This window comes from Pteropus alecto, unplaced genomic scaffold, assembly GCF_000325575.1.
Source record: "Pteropus alecto unplaced genomic scaffold, ASM32557v1 scaffold50, whole genome shotgun sequence".
Taxonomy (NCBI): Eukaryota; Metazoa; Chordata; class Mammalia; order Chiroptera; family Pteropodidae; genus Pteropus; species Pteropus alecto.
In genome coordinates this window covers 6385222-6402324 of record NW_006431918.1, presented here as the reverse complement: position 1 = coordinate 6402324, position 17103 = coordinate 6385222, and the positions used below count along the sequence as shown (strand labels likewise).

General features: G+C 42.3%; 1 protein-coding gene across 1 annotated transcript in view; it reads right to left on the bottom strand.

The window, feature by feature from the left end:
• Positions 1-17103, bottom strand: part of TMEM154 (transmembrane protein 154) — a 40589-nt gene that overhangs the window by 22380 nt on the left and 1106 nt on the right. Inside the window, exons 2-3 of the mRNA XM_015600674.2 lie at positions 1094-1354; positions 965-1003 (exon numbers count right to left, since the gene is read on the bottom strand). Of these exons, the coding sequence (XP_015456160.1) occupies positions 965-1003; positions 1094-1354 (300 nt within the window). The remainder of the gene's footprint in view (positions 1-964; positions 1004-1093; positions 1355-17103) is intronic.

The window sequence follows — 17103 nt, the reverse complement described above, 5'->3', positions numbered from 1 at the left end:
GAGGGCAATGAGCAAAGCCTGCATGCGAGGGCATGATTTCAAAGCCAGAGGTACCCTGTTAACAGACCTGAGGGACAGACAGTGCGTTCTGTATGAATATATAAATATGTATCTTATTAGAGAAATTCTCATCCCTCGAGTGATTTTTGGAATGACTAAGGGCTTCAACTTAAAACTTTAATTGGAGTCATTTTTACCAAAACAAGCCCAAAGTACCCAAGTCTGTTTTGGATCTAGAACTCCCCTAAAACCTGGCGTTTGATGCTTGTAGAAGTGGAAGTGAATACTCTCAGAGTGAATCTCTGACCTAAGGAGTTTTCTATGAGATCGGTTTCAGACTGATGATTGTAATCTTTAGCAGGTTGGGAATTTGTTTATCAAAGTTAGCACAGCTTTAATGGAAACAAGAACAACGCTTCTTCATCCAGGCCTTTTCAAGGCCAAACTGGGATGTGGCACAGGGAAGAAACAATATCCGTGACAGAAATATAGATAGAAGAATCCTCTTCTTGTGGAATGACCCCAAGGTCCCCAGCCTTGTCATCCCTGCCCCCTGTCTGGCCCCAGCCTTGTCATCAGCATGATGTCATCACCATGTCATCACCATGGGGAGAGTAGTGCACTTGGAGAGGGTGTGGAAGCTCTGCACCCCTTTCCCACACCTCCAAAAGTAAGGACATGTTACATTGACCTATTGGCCAAGATAGTACAGGGTCCTCCTCTGGATTAGGTATAGAGCTAGTAGCTTTGTATATTAAATTTCAATTTAAGCTGAAACATTCCCTTAAAAAGAAAAGAAAAGAAAAGAAAGGAATATAGCATTTTTAAACTCTGAAAAACTTCATGAAAATATGTCATTCATGACTTAATATCTTATATAGTCCTTATTGCTTAACTTTAAAACCTCTCAGTTCCTTCTCTTACCCCACCTCCAGTTCTGAGCGGGTGTTAGGATAATACTCACATGTCTGTAAAACACTCTGAGATCCTTGGCTAGAAGGCACTGTGGAGAAGCGAAAAGTATTTTGTTTTATTGATTGTTCGTTAACACATGAAGCAATTGTCTGGACTTGGGAACACACAAAATATTTACCTTGTTTAGTTTTTTTCCTCTTATAATTTATTACAATAAGTACCACTGATAAGAGTAGGAGGGCCAGTAATATCGACGGGATCAACACCATTAATATAAACTCTAGCTGACTATCTTCCTCCTCAATGAGGATTGAACTCGTATTTCCAGTTAACGTTTCCGTCGTCATTGCAGCAATTGTACTTATAATAGTAGTATCTTCATCTGTACTCTCCTCACCCACGGGCATATACGCTGACGTTTCTGTTGCCTCCAAATAACCTGTGGTAACACACACAGAATTAAGATTGCCATGGAGACAAAGCTAGTAGGTTATGTTTGCAATGATTTTTAAATTTATTCTACATGCATCCAGTGATAAACTTGATCCGCTGTATTTGGTCTTCTGGTTCAGTGCGACAGAGTATCGATTTAACATAAATGGAGCTCATGCTGGGAGTATATTGAAAGTGGACTCAGAGCCCAAAGAGACACCTCCCCCAAACGCAGGCGGTGTAGCCTTGACCCCGTAGCTTAGACATGTTTAAGCGAAGGCATCGAGAAGCTTTGCCCTGTCATGTGTGCTATTCCAGGACGTTGCCTAGGGTCTCGGGATATTTTAATAGCATTTCCGAATAAATTTAAATACACTTTTGCTGAAAGGTAAGTACTTGCCACATAACACTTGTAGATACAAAGGAATGCACTGTGCCCTGATTGAAGGTTACCCATCGATGGGAAAAAAAATTCTTTGAAATTGTGGTGACTGCCTAGATTTCGGCATCAGGTCTCACGTTCTGCAGAGAACTAAGTCTCCCTCTGAGATTATCTGACAGAAATCCCCCTGGATTCCAAATAAAAATACCATGTGTATTTCATTTGTAAAGTAAAATTCTCAAGGGGAATTTAGAGACTAGGAAACTACACTTATATTTAAATGTATTCAGTAAAATGTATCTCCTGAACTTTCCTTGTTCATAATCTATAAGCAAGTTTATTCTGTTTGAACTTCACAGGACAGGAAAGGAGTATTATTTGAGAAGTCTGTCCTCACCTGGCTATGTAGTGATCATGGTAAGGCAGGCGGAAGTTTTCATCCTATCATGGTGTAATGTTGCCTATAGTTCAGATGGGGCCCACTGCAGGAAAACAGCAAGTGAGTTTAGGCTATAGAAAACTTATCAAATGAGATAATTTATGTGAAAGTTCTCTCTACGGTGAAAGGTGCTATGTAAGCAGAGAAGTCGGCTGCTTTAAACGACGCCCGGTTGCTACAGGTTAGGCCACCACTCCACAGCACGATTGACCCGGCCGCAGCCAAGCCCGTTGGTACCTTACTTACATGCATGACTGTAATGACAACAGGTTCCTCTGATTTGATTTATAAAAATATTTGTTTGATCACAGTCTAATTATTCTGATTACATAAATAAACATTTCAGTTTTCCCGAAGACCAGGGAATCCACTTGATAATCACACTGGTAAATGCCACCCCAAACCATCAGAGTTGATTATTGACTAAGAGTATAACTAACTGGTGCTCTTCACATGTATGCATCACAAGCAAGATTTTTAAAAATCTACCATTTGTTGGCTTCTGCCGTCCGGGTTAAATGACTTTGTCCTACACTGATGTCTTTGAAATAAGGTAAATCGATTACTCACATGTTAAAAACATTGATATGTCACGTCTCATCCTGGATCAGGAAAAGATATCCGGCCACAAGGACACTGTCCTCATTAAAGTTACCCTGCCTGCAGAGCTCCTGGGCCCAAACAGCATTCCTTACTGGCGACTCGGGCCAGTGAAGACGAGATGTCCAAGGGGGTTTGGGGTGTGGGTCGGGGGGCGGCACATGCACAAGTGGGGCCAGTGCTAACGAACCTTTTCCGAATACGCAGACGCCCCTTCCACTTCCGCTTCTGCTCTGGCTGCTGCTACCATTTGGAGCTAACCTTTGTGAAAGGGGTTACTGAGAGCCGACTCCTGTGCTCTCTGCCATTTATCCAAACTAACACATTTTGTTCCCATCATTTTTTCAGATAGAACCTAGGACAAAGAGGTCACACAACTTCCCATCCCTCACAGAGCTGTCGTGGAGGAGTGAGGTTTTGAACCTTGGAGGGCTAATTGCTGAATCTGGCAGGAATGTAATGATTACAAATCCTGAGGTGGTGAACAAGAGGGGGAACCCCTTATCCTTGCCCCTCAGCCTATAAGGAGGTGGCTTTCTGGCCCAAAGGGGAAGGGAGGGGAACGGTTCTCAGAAACCTCGGCTTTGCCAGGGCTCTCGCTGGGCATCTCGGCCCAGACTCCATGAGCAAAGCTGCCTAAGATGCGGGATCTTTTCAGTGCCTCTCCACGGAGGGCCAACAGTTCCCAGGGGAACACTTAGTTCTCTGAGTCACCACTTGACCAGTAGCCCCTGAAGAAAAGAAAATAGGAAAGGAAATAGGCTGGCAAGAATGAGGGCTTTCGGCAATAGGGAACGAAAGCGAAATGGAGAGGACGCCAGATGGCCCTGTGTCGTGCCCACTTATTTTTCAGCATAAGAGACGATGCTGGTCACGGACGGCCCTCAGTGGCCTTTTGGAGTAAAAGGGGATGGAAATTTTTTCCACAATATCCCTCTCGCACATACCTTAACCTATGTTTTCTATGTTAAACATTTACTCAATGGAATTTTCTAGTGACTATTTAAATAAATGAGAATCAAGTGTTCTCCCCACCCCCCTCTCCCTCTCCCTCTCCATTTTTCTTCTCTCTCTGCATGCCTTCATCTCTGGACGCTCCTACAACCTTCCTCACAGTCGTCCTTGCCCCAACCAACTCCATAATAGCCCTGAAATAATGAACAACAGTGACTGGCGTTTATCAAAGACTTAGTGTGTGCTGGGTTCCAGGGTGAACACTACCTCATTTAATCTTCACAACGACTTCCTTGCTCACATTTTACAGATGAAGAAACCTAGTCTCGAACGTCTCACCCTGGGGTGTAACCCTGTCATTTAGGCTGTAAATTCTACTAACTCTAGGGTTTTGAAGCTGCATTCCCTTGAGCATAGGTACCAAATGACAATAAGGGTCTTAGTCATAGCTCTGTCACTTAGTAATTGTGGGAATTTAAATAAAGTATTTATCTCTAAATGGCTTAATGTTCTGATCTGTACAACTAAGGTCTCATCTGATTTCACATCTCTAGGTCGATTCGAAAGCTTTGATCTTGTTTTTCATTAGAATGTTTGAATAGGTAGTAAGTTCAGAAGGGAAATTTCACCACCACGCAGTTACTCGGTTAGCCTCCCCAGGGGCAGCGGTTTCTGTTGCCTTCCAGAGAAACTCTGTGCCCATACGAGTATGAGCGTCATTTCCTGTTTTCTTTCATTAACACAAATGGTACCAAAAGTTAAATATTCTGTCTCTGGCTTTTTTTCACTTAAAATTTGACTTGAAGATTCTTCCACGTCTGCATCCACATAGCTGTCTGTTCCTCCCACTATTTGGAAGGGATTTTTTATTCCTGTTGATGGAGATTTACATCATTTCTTGTATTTCTTGGACTTCTATTTCTTTTGTTTCTTTCACTTCTTGTATTTCCAATGCTGCTGCAGCAAACACCCCTGTACATCTTTCTGTTTAAACACATGCTGATCTATTCCGCATCGTATCTCAGGAGAGGGGGAGTGGGGGAGAGGTTGCTGGGTGCGGTGGGAAAGGGCGATAGCATCCAACTACTGTAGGAGGTCTGCCCTCACAACTTCTCCAGGACAGATTCGGTCCAGTCCTCACACAATGAGAACTGGCAGAGATGAAGTCAGGGAAGGGCTGGGTGTGCAGGGAGCCTCCGATGGGGAAGTGGGGAAAGTTGAAAACATTGGGGATCAGCCCCAAGAGTTTGTGCTGGGAGCATCGCGTATCACCAAAAGGGAAGCTGGAAAACTGGGTGGGCCATAGAATTAAATCGGTAACCAGGAGCGAGTCACCAAGGGAACAGAGGTGAGAGCTGGGAAGAAACCAGAGGTGGACAAAACCAAGGTGGAAACCAGAGAGAAGCCAGAGTCACAAGAGCAGTGGAGCTGGCAAGGGCAGCTCAGGTCCTTTTCCCGAAGCATCACAGGCTCCTCCTGCAACCATGTGCTAACGGCAACTCTTACCCCGATGGACGTGGGACCCCATAATGCTGTGCAGTCTCAGACACCAGGCGGGCCCTCAGCTTGTTCCAAGAAGCACTTGCTAAGGCCCATAACAGTCAGTGGTGATTTCCTGTAAGAGCTATGCTATGCATCTTGAGTGAAAGTGACACTACAACCACAGAAGCCAAAGACCACTTTGGAGGAACCCAGAACTCCCTTTCAGGAAAATGATTTGGAGCTTGCAGAGCGATTCTCGAGTTGGGTGAGGACTTTGTGGGCGTCTCCATGGCACCGTGGAGAGAAGGATTTGGACCGAGAAGAGTGAGGCTTGAGGCCTAGCGCTGCCCTCTCCAGCCATGGGGCCTGGGAAGAGGCCTTACTTCTCCAGCCCTTCCTTTCCTAAAGGCCGAGTAAGGAGGCCCGCGGCTCTGCCTAGCCCAAGATGATGGATAAAGAGCAAAGGAGATCACAAATGTGAAAACGCTGTATAGCTCACCGAGTCCAGCGCATAGGCCAGGTATTGGTAGATTTGCTATTTCCTCCATTCTCCACCCATTCTCTTTGCCCCATCTCTAGACTTATCTGTTTTTCTGCTGTTTCCCAGGAGACTGACATGCCTGATGTAACTTCTTCACTTTATTGTTCTTTTCTAAATTTGGACATTGAATATTTTAGGGTAAAAGGGGTGAAACCTGTGGGTAAAAGCAGAAGAAGCTGCAGAAGATAAAGATGGAGAGGATCGCATGAGAGAGTGAAGAGAGGCATCATCGAGCAAAAGTACAGAAGAAAAGCAGCAGAAAGAACGAGGACAATACGTCAAAAACAGAAGGTCGGCTTGGCGTGGCTGTGTACCCTGTGTATGACCTGCCTGTGAAATCGCCGGGGGTGAGGGCTCGAGGTGACAGGTCTGGCCGAAGCCCTCTCTTCTTTTTGTGAGGTCCAGTCACAGTTATCTCAAGTAACCTCAACGCAAACACACCCAGAAATTCTCGCTCTCATTATTTCTCTTTCTCTGCCCAGATAATGGAGCAACATTAAGAGATAAAGGGAGTGGTCATGCGAATGACGAAACTACTTCCAGACTTCACTTACTTTTAATCCTCGAATTACTGGATAATAAATTGCACAGTGTACAGAGTCGCTTACAAATGATGATCGACAATACCCAGGCAAACACATCTGGGGCTCATATTTCACACATCTGGCAAGAACCGTGGGGGAATCCTTTTAAGTGTGAAAATGAGGGAGATGCTTGAGGCGAGCCCAATAGCTCCCACAGCAGAGCGGGGCACGTCGCCGCTGTTATCACTGCTGTAAGCATCATCACTGAGTGGAAATGACTCTGCTTTTCAGTGAAGCAAACTAATAAACTTCTCTTTTTTTGAAAGTGGAACAAATGCACAATCATGCTCTAGTTTCTAAAGCTAAAAAAATAAAAAGTATTATATGCCAACTAAAAGATTGCCACACTGATATTACACCATAAAATAAAACAAGGATGAGAGGATGTTATTAGCCTCAGAATATCACAAAGTATGTTGGACCTCAACCAGACACCCCATTCTTTCATTTATCTCGACTCCAAGAAACCAAACCCGAGAAGTTTGCCTACTTTTCCCACCCCTCCCTACCCGACCCCTGTATACGGCAAAGAGCCAGTGGTAGGAGGATGAGATAAAACCAAAGCAAGGCGTCCTCTAGTGGTTCTGAGCCCTGGCTGCCCATCAGGCGACCTTTTAACACTCCTGATGCCCAGACCACTCTGCAAACTTTAGACCAAAATACCCAGATGACCCCCGTGTGCAGCCAAGGCTGTCGGCCGCTACTCCAGACCCCCCTCACTCTTGCCTTCCCTTGAGCCACCCCAAGTCACTCTCCCTTCTTGTTTTCTATTCTCCATCTCGGTGACCTGGAAAAGAACCAGAGGTCAGGAAGTTGGATGCCAAAGGCTTGCCTAGCAGCTGCTAACTCTATCACCAGAACACGATAGCATAAACATCATCACGGAAACCCTGAGTCCCCGAGACCCGGGCCAGGATGGATTGAGAGAGAACTGTGACAGTCATGCATTCCCGAAGAAGTCTGGTTAAGAGGAGCGTGCTGGAGTTTAAAAGCCAAATCTCCATAAAGGTCACTGCTAACTGAACAGCTTGGAGGTTTATACCAGTGATGCTCAAAACCTAGCATGCCTCAGAACCACCTGGAGTGCTTACAGACGGCTGGGCACTGCTCCCAGAGATTCTGATTTGCTCAGTCTGGATGGGGCCCAAGAATGTTCGTTTCCAGCAAAATGCTGATGCTGCTGATCTGGGAGCCATCCTTTGGAAACCATCTTCTAAGTCGCCCAAACAATCTCGTTGAGTTGTGTTTCATTTATTAGTCACCTTTGTTGTTGTTCCCAACATTTACTGTGCACCAGCATCACATGATGGTTTTTAAATTCCACCTGAATGAGTTTACTTGAGGATATCCGAGGCTCCGGCCTGGGCAGCAGTCTATTTTAAAAGCTCCCCAAATGATATCGGTAAGTACGTATGCAGGGTTGACAACTACTGAGTTAAATCACAGCTCAACTGACTTTATTCTAATTTGCTGTGATTCATGAGACAGCCCTTATTAGATTTAAAGGTGGTTGGAGAAGCCTACACAGAAAGAAGCCTTTGGGAGCAAAATTAGTAGGTGTATGCACCCATCAAATCATCTATCTCTTTGGCGCTTATATCTTTCAAAAAATCAATTTTCAGCACCTATGGAATCTGACTATGATATGGCCAGGGACGAAACTGGAACAAATTGGGAACAAATGACCTTATGAGACTCATCACGTCCCAGCCTGGCTGTGGGAGGGTGACAGTGTCTGACAAAGGGGGCGCTAACGCCAAGTCAATGGGGAACGCCCCTTGGCGTTGGGCCACTGGGACGCCCTCCGGCATAGAGAAAGTGCTCTGCCCTTTCCCTAGTTTGCTTGGTTTCGAAACAGTACTAACTTATTGTTTATTATCTGAAACCATCATTTTTGTACTTGCTTTATTGTCTGTCTCCTCCATTATTTCACACTATATCTGTCTCTAACACCTGGAATCCTGTCTGCTGTGTAGCGGCCACTCATAAATAGTCGTTTAGGAAATGTAAAATAGGCCAGATTAGTCTGAGGCAAAATGTGACACCTCTCACATTTTTTTTTTTTTTTATTGAGACTGTTATCTTCGTCCTTCTATCAACTTCCTTCCAGGTATTGTTAGTCACAAGAGAAATAGGAATCTAAGATGGTTTTCCTTCAAAGAGTTATCTAAATTAAAAAAAAAAAAAAATACTGGGGTTTGTTCCCTGTACGGGCCACCAAAAACAAAAACAAAAACAAAAACAAAAAACTGGGGAATGAGATGAACTGTTTAACCTAAAGTTATGAATCTCTAATGATGAAACTTCAGGTATCTTGTTTTCTTGTTTTCATTTGTTTGTTTATTTTTCGACAAGTGGAATTCAGAGTGTCTCTCATGGCATTCAGGTGTAAAGCCAAGCGACTTACTTCTCCCTGGGAGCAGAACAGGTAAGACTGTAAGTGCTGTTGTACCACGTATTTGACAATTTCCATTAAGTGAAGATATTCACGTGATATGTCACCTGAAGAAGTTATGGTCAGAACAAACAGGTGGTTGAACAGATGCCAGGTCGACACGTGGAAGGTTAAGGGCAGATTTTATGCACTGAAGGTAAAGCGGTGCCACGTTTTGTACACCCTTCCATTTCAGCCATCAGATGGTGACAATGCCTCACATCGGAAGAATGTTAAAAAATGTTTCCTTGAAAGAATGTTTCTTTTGTTTATTTTGAGGAGGGTCATCTGGTAAAACGCTCTCATGCAGTCACCTGCTCTGGGAATTTTCTTGGGAAGCCAGGTTGTATTTTTACCTCATTGCCTTGAGACATGCACACCTGCAGCAGCAACTTACTATCAGATTAAAACACGCCCCACGGTGGGGGCCCGCAATGCTCTGATGTCTGTTTCTGTTTTATTTTAATATCTTTTTTAGAGAAAGCTTGCTCATCTCCAAACAGACTTGCCCAGACCCTAAGGCTGTCTCTGGTTTGAAGTCAATCACCTGGGGAAGCTGAGTTTTTCACCATCCAACTCTCTCTTTGTACGTGGGAATCCTATCCTGGCCTGTAGCATCGAGAAGTTTAAAGGAATGTATAGATTTTTACTGGACATTTACACTTTTAACCTTTAAAACTTCTTCCTACCATCATTAGGATAATAGACACAAAAGTGCTTTAAAATGGGAGAAAAAAGGATTATTACATGAAGTTATTATCATTACTAACCTGAATACTTTTCTATTTTTATTATATTTCTCTCTCTTTCTTTTGAAGAGCCAATTTCAAATTACAGTTTAAAAGAGTAACTTGCAAACATATGTTTCTCGCAAGCCCTGCCCTCTCCCTGGCCTTAGGATAATAGACACAAAAGTGCTTTAAAATGGGAGAAAAAAGGATTATTACATGAAGTTATTATCATTACTAACCTGAATACTTTTCTATTTTTATTATATTTCTCTCTCTTTCTTTTGAAGAGCCAATTTCAAATTACAGTTTAAAAGAGTAACTTGCAAACATATGTTCCTCGCAAGCCCTGCCCTCTCCCTGGCCTATGTCACCTTCCCTCTGAGTGGGAAGGGAGACACACTGCCCTGTGGGTAAAGTGGGCAGGCTTTCCTGCGGCTCACACAGGCCCCCCACCCTGGCCTGGCACCCCTTGCTCAGATCAGCACATGCTCAGCATTGCCAGAGAGGCAACAACAAGACAGAGACAACCAAAAACTAAGTGGTAGACGTATGTCTGTGGTAAATCAGAGAACAGGAAAGCAGGGAAAAGACATGTGGGCTAATGTGCCTTCGCCAGGAAGAATGGGGAGAGGATGTAACCAAAAGTTCCCCGTCGTCAGCCTATGGTGGAGCAGAGAGCAAGAGTCTGTTTATTGTTTGAAGGTTCCTTATAGGAGGCTCAAGAACAAAGTAAGTTCCTGAAGTGCTTGAGGGGAGCAAGAGGAGGGGTGAGATTTTCTAGGATCAGCAATTTCCCTTAACAGGCGTCTGATCCTATTTTACCTCGAAAGAGAATCACTCCTGCCCTTCCATCCCCTACAGTCTAACGGCTCACGCACTTGGAATCTTAGCATTACTGCTTGAGCGACTGATGTGCTGTTCTCACTCTCTTGATGACCTCTGTTCTGCATTTAATTATATAATTATATGATTTTTTTTCTCATTTAGTTTTCAATGGGATGAATTGCATTATAAGTTCTCTAAAGTTAACCCATTCTTGGATTCCTGGTTTTATACTAATTATTGGGTTTTTTTTTTTTCTTTTTTTTTCCAGCAATGGTTTCTTGTTATTTGAATGATTAATCTAAAACTCAGCCTAAATATTCTTCTAATTTTTGTTAGATGGCTACAAAGCCAATATGTCTGCAGTCTTACTGATAAGCCCAGACAGGGATGGTCTTTGACAAAAGATAATCATAAATTGAGTTACTAGATAAAACACAGGACACTCAATTAAATTTAAGACTAACAACAAATACTTTTTTAGTGTAAATATGTCTCGTGCAACATTTGTGTGTCCTATAGTTACATTAAATTGCATGAGATGCACTTATACTAAAAACAAAAATATTTGTTTACTTGAAATTTACATTTAACTGGGTATCCTATATTTCTACTTGCTAAATCTGGCAATTTTAACCATAAACAAATAAGTAAACAAGCACGATTTTTAGAAAAGAATAAGTGAATTTTTAAATTAATAAACAGTGTTATCAGTGGGGGAAAAAAATGTCAGCAAACCCTGGTAACCACGGGGCTCCTGTTTCTGAAAATGACGATGGGGCGGGGAAGTAGGAAATAATAAAGATGGTTTTAATTCACATGAAACAAAGAAACATAGGAAAAAAATGTCGAATTTCAAAACAAACTGAATTCATTTGTTTTGTTTCAAGGAAAAGGAACCAAAACACCTCCACGGACAGACCCTGGGCTCATAGGTAGATGACTCTTTTCTAACCACCCTCCTCCGTCACTTCTCAGGAAATGCCTCTGTACTGTCCTCACCACCTGAGGCAAATTTTTTCGTTAGTTTTGTGTTACATAATTTTGACCTCTTTTTAAAGTTTTCAAATACGCTTTCACTGGCTTGAAATTTAATGTCTATGGAACTTGTTTTCCCTTTGTTTTCTCTTCAAAAGTCTCCCCAGAATGTTTTAACTACCTGGCCTTTCTGCAAATTACCAAGCCGCTCAACAAATAACTTTCTGGGTCTGAACTTGCACCATATTTTTGGAGGAAGGATGATGAGAGCACTTCCTCAGTACCACCTGCAGAAGCAGCTACCTCGTGCTCTTCACAGGAAGGAGGGGGCAACAATCACTGTCTCCTGTTTAGGTTTGATCAGACACAAGTGAAGTATTCATGAACTCAAATATTTGGGATAGTTAGTTAATATTTTGGAATAAAATAAAACTGGGTTAACTAAAAATCACATTTATCCAGGTATGACTATAGTTTCATTTTATTCTTTAAATAATTTTAATCTGTCATGAAAACAAATAAGTTTTGGGCTATAGGATAAATGAATGGAAAGTGAGAAAATGAAGACGTGTTGACTGTCCTTCAAAGAGATTGGGAAACTCTGGAAAGATGGAGGACTCAGGAGAGCTAGGAAAAGTACTCACAGGCTCTCTCATTCTTTTTCACTATGAATGTATACACCAAAAAATAGAGGATAATGTAACAAATAACACAGCACCCACCACTAATTAGCTTAAATTTTTCTACATTGACTAGAAAAATTATTTCTTAATTTTAGATTTTGTAGCCAAAGGAAAATACAGGCTATGATATAAGTTCTTATATAACCATTAAAACCAATCATTTAAAAATGTAAAAACCATTCTAAGTTCAAGGGTGGGAAAAAATAGGAAGCTGACTGAGTTTAGCCTATGGATCTCAGTTTGCTGACCCCTGTACTACTTGTTTATTTCCTGAAAGAAACACAAATTTATAGATACAGTTACAGCCCTCCTTGTTCCCCTCCCCGATCCCACTCCTATCCCTCCCTCCCTAAGGTAACTGTTATCCGAAAGTTAGTATGTGGCAGTCCTGCACTTTTCAAATATGCCTGTGTCTCTGAGCAACATAAGCATAATTTGGTGTGCTTTTAAATTTAATTAAGTGTAATTATTCTCTGCACAATAATCTTTGACTGGCTTTTTTGGTCAACATTACATCTGAGACTGATTCATCTTGATACATGTGGCTCTAGTTCACTAATTTTACCTGCTCTATGATATCTCATTCTATGATTATTCTAAGTGTCATGTATCCTTCTTTCATTAATGGACATTTAGGGTGTTTCCATTTTTTCCCCATTTTTATAATAATGCTGCAATCGGTGTTCTTGGCCACGACTCTCTGCTGCACACTCGTGAGTGATCTTGGGTACATACCCAGGAGTAAATTGTTGGGGCGGAAGGGTATGAACATCTTCAGTTGACTAAATATTTCCAAACTATTCTCCAGAATGATTATATAAAAATTTCCTTTTCCAATACTCTGGTATACTTAGTAACCTGAAAAATTCTCCCAATATTCAATACATAGGATATTGGGTAAAATAAATGAAGCAACTTTTAAATGTATAAATAAATATCAAGAAAGCAAGGAAATCCTGAGGGCCCAGGAAATGTAAAAGCAAAACAAAACAAAACAAAACAAAAAGATTGTAGAGGAAATTTAAATACTACATCTATATTTAAATACTACATAAGAGCTGCATCTATGTATGGGGATTTCTCAGAACCAAGTTTTTGTGCCTTAGGGACGTAAAAGGCTATATAATGCTTTCATGGGTCTTCTTTCCAAATATTGGGTCAAAAGTTGAAGCTAAAACACCAGACCATAATTTAAAAAAAAGAGAGGGAAGGAAGGAGGAAAGAAAAGGGTAGGGAGAGAGAGAGAGAGAGAGAGATTGAGAGGACACGCGCTACAATGATTTTGGCAAAGTTCAAAGTCAGGTGCGCTACCGCAGGCTGATCTCACCATAATCCTGACACTTGGACCTTGGCCCCTCCTCTGATTTTGAATTTGATTCTGTTTATTTTTTTCTCTTTAGCAATCACTTTTGTCTCCTTGATTACTTGCTTCTGATTACTAACTTGGCTCCACTGCTAACTCGGGTTTGCTGGCTTACGCTTTTAACTAGGTTTTGGCACCTCTTCAGGTGGCTCTTGGAGGCCTGCCCTGCTTCCCAACTTAAGGCTGGGATTTAAACCTGAGGTTCAAGCATCGGTTCTCAAGCTCAACACATCCCCGTCTGAGTTTCTTCCAAATGCTCTTTTGTGGTGACAATATGGGAGTTGTATTGGTTAAGCATTTACAGTAGGTTGGTGATGGGATCAGAAAATTTGGGGTTCTGTTAAATAGGGTAAATCAGCCTTTGTGTGCCTGGTTCTGCCCTCAGTGCCCCCAATACTTCCATCATGAATGGGAGTCGATAGTTACACAAGCAACAAAGTTAGGTCTACAAAAACTTAGATTAAAGTTATCAAATAGATAATATGTTCAAAATAAAGACATGAAAGAAATAAATAACACAATAAAATAGTAAAACAAAAACACTATATATATATATATCATATATATGAAGAATTTTCTAGAAATAAAAAAAAATTTCTAGAAATGAATTACATGACAACTGAAATTAAAAGCCTAATGGATGAGTCAAGCAGCAGGACAGACTCGGTGACTGTTCCCACCAGCGGTGCATAAGTCCTGTTTCTCCACGCCTTTGCCAACATCTGCGGGTGGTGCAACCTATACACAGGGAGGCAAATTGCAGGCCGCACTGTTTCCTTATGGAATTAAGCTCATCTTAGCCAAGATCCTGCCCTCTTCTGGTTTCCTGGGTCAGCCCTTTACACACACAGGGACTTTAAGCCTCAGTAAATCCCTCTGCTTGTTTTTGTTTGTTGGTTTGTTTGGGGTTTGGTCCTGGGGCTCTCCCACAGCAAGGCTGTGCTTGTTCTTCCTGGTTCCCACACCCCGAAGCCTCTTACCCTGTGACTTCAGCATTCTGTTTCCCTTCTGGTTTTAGCTATGCTAATACCCAGATTCTGCTTTGCTCACACTGCACCTTTCAGCCCCTCCCTTCCCCTCTGCAGGCCAACGTTTGATCCAGCTCTCACCATTACTTTTCCTGTCTCTGACCACACCAATAAATATAGCTCCTTTATTAACATGTGGTAAGTAACCTTAGAGTCCAGCCAGGAGTTTATGTGTGTATTTACAGTTGGGAAGGCACCAGAGACATATTTTTCCAAACCTGAAACTAGACACATAGCCTGAAAACCAGAAGGTAATATAGCATATGGTTAGAGCATAGACTCCTGAAGCTGAATCTTGCTTAGATTTACTACTTAGCTGTGTGACCTTGGGCAAATCACTTAACCTATCTGTGCCTCATTTTTCTCATATGTAAAACAGAAATAATAGTACCCATTATATATGATGTTATGAGAATTAAATGAGTTAGTATATGGACAGTGCTTAGAACAGCGTCTGACATATAATGAGCACTGTACACGTTCCCTATCATCATTATTACTACTTAGCCGAGACTGTCCTGAGAAGTAGCAGGTGGCAATCACATTCACTACAATGAGAACAGTGTCGGGAAGTGCCACTTCATTTATGCAACTGGTATTTTCTTCTACTTTTTATTTTCTTCTCAAGATTCGCCCAGTAATTATATGGTTCTCACTTTTCTGATACAGCCCAGAAAATTTCCCAGCCCTCTCTGTCAAGCCCAGTGTTTGACTCTGGCCACAGAAACAGTTACGGCCACCTCGTTTCTGCTCTATGCCCTTTAGCTCTCCTTTTTACAAACCATTCTGCTTGGAGCGGCTAATAAATCTCATGCTCTCAGTATCTGAGAAGTTGCTCTTAGCTTTCTGATAGTGTTAAGCTGAAACCGACAGGGCCCAGGGTAAGGAAAGAGATGGCACTGCCTCTCTTCACACAATGCGGAGGTCATCTTGAGGCCGAACTTCCTTAGCATCCTACAACAGCCAAGATACCTAGGCCCAGAGCCTTTCTCTTCAACTATGCTCATCTGTTTGGTCAAAATTTCCAAAAAGCTATTTTCTCATTTTTCTCCTGGTGACTTCTAAGTGGAATATTTACTTGGGACAGTAATCAGTTCTGCATCAGGCTCTCTATCTATAGAAAGAGAAAGACACTGATTCAGAGGTAATGATGTAGTCTTGGGTAATCGCATTGTTAGATAATATTAGATAATGTTGCCTGTTTGTGGCTAATAAAGGCTTGGTTTGAGGTATATCCCAGAATATACTTGCAAGGGAGAGAATTGGGCTGTTCAGTAGATTGAATTCTCCTTCCAAACGCCTCTAAAATATTTTTTAAAGAATTCAAGGAAATACAAGTGTGACACCTATAAACTAACTCATATCCTGAAGTCTTAGATACCAACAGCTCAAAAGTATATTCATTAACTAATTAAAAAATATATAGTCAGTCTTAAATTTAGAATAGCCTATCTCCTGACTAATCCTCAAAGTCATAAGCTTTGATTATATGGCTTTTTGCAAGTGAGCACTCTTATATTTTCAGACTTTGGGAATTCAGGACAGGCCCAATAAGTGTGTTGGATTATCTAGATAATCCCTGTTCTCTACTGAAATGCAGTCAATTTTGACTTCTGACATTCTTACACTACCTGTTTTCAGGAGCTCATCAGTATTTTGTGATCAACCTCATATTTATCCTAGTTTTTTAGTGTTTGTTAATAATAATTGCCTCCTAAATTATGCTGAACCCTTACAAGGTTTGGGAAGTCAAAGATGAACAAAAAAGGATTTTTCCTGGAGGTGCTCACAGCCTGGTGGAAGATATGGACACAGAAACAATGATGATTCAAAGTGACAGCAGAGTTTACATAAGTTTAGGTCCACGGGAGTGTAATAGGGGGTTAAGGCAGAGCTACAGGAAAAGGGCAGTGAGGGGAGACATCAGGGAGGAGACGTTCCACCTGAGCCTTCAGGGTTATATAGGAGTTTACTAAGTAGAAGAAAGAGAACTTGTCACTAACTCAGGGCAAGAGCCCAGAGGCCTGGAGCCCGTGGTGTTGGGAGGGCACATGGGAGAGGCTGCCGCTGGAAAGGACATTGAAGTGAGAGTCCCAGGGGCATAAAGGAGGAACAGCTGAAGGTCTTTAAGTGGAAGAGTCATATGCTCTGACATAGGCAGCAGAAAGAACTTTCACTGACTGAGTCTCTTCAGATTTTCCGTCTGCATCTCCTGAACTGCAAACAATTCAGTACAATCATCTTTCAGCAGCTCAAGAAAATACTCAGGCAAGATTACTATTACTCTCAGGGAAGTGTATGAGCGGCATGTTTGTGGGGCTGGTGGGAGTTACAGGCAGTGGAATTGGGATGGCTAGGCTCCGCTTGCTTTTCCCTGAGGGAAAAGGGGTCTCATCCATGCATCTTGGCAGGAGGCACGGTTGGTCCCCTGGAGCCCAATCCAGAAGAGCTGACTAGCAGCGGGATTCAGACATCTCACCTTCCTCCACCTCAGTTCCTCCACCCACAGCCCCAGTCCAGCTTGAGCTGCATCATCTTGAGGCTCCCGTCAGCTCCAAGACTTTGTGTGGAACAACTCATTGTTCCTCAAACTCATTTTGAACGCTAACCTCAATTTTAACTGACCATCTTTCCAGTTGGAATAGTTTGGCTTTCACCTTCCATTCTCTACCTCAGATGCCTGGAGAGAGCAGGTGGAGAGCACCCAGGGAGAGAGGAATTGATGGGGTGGGGAT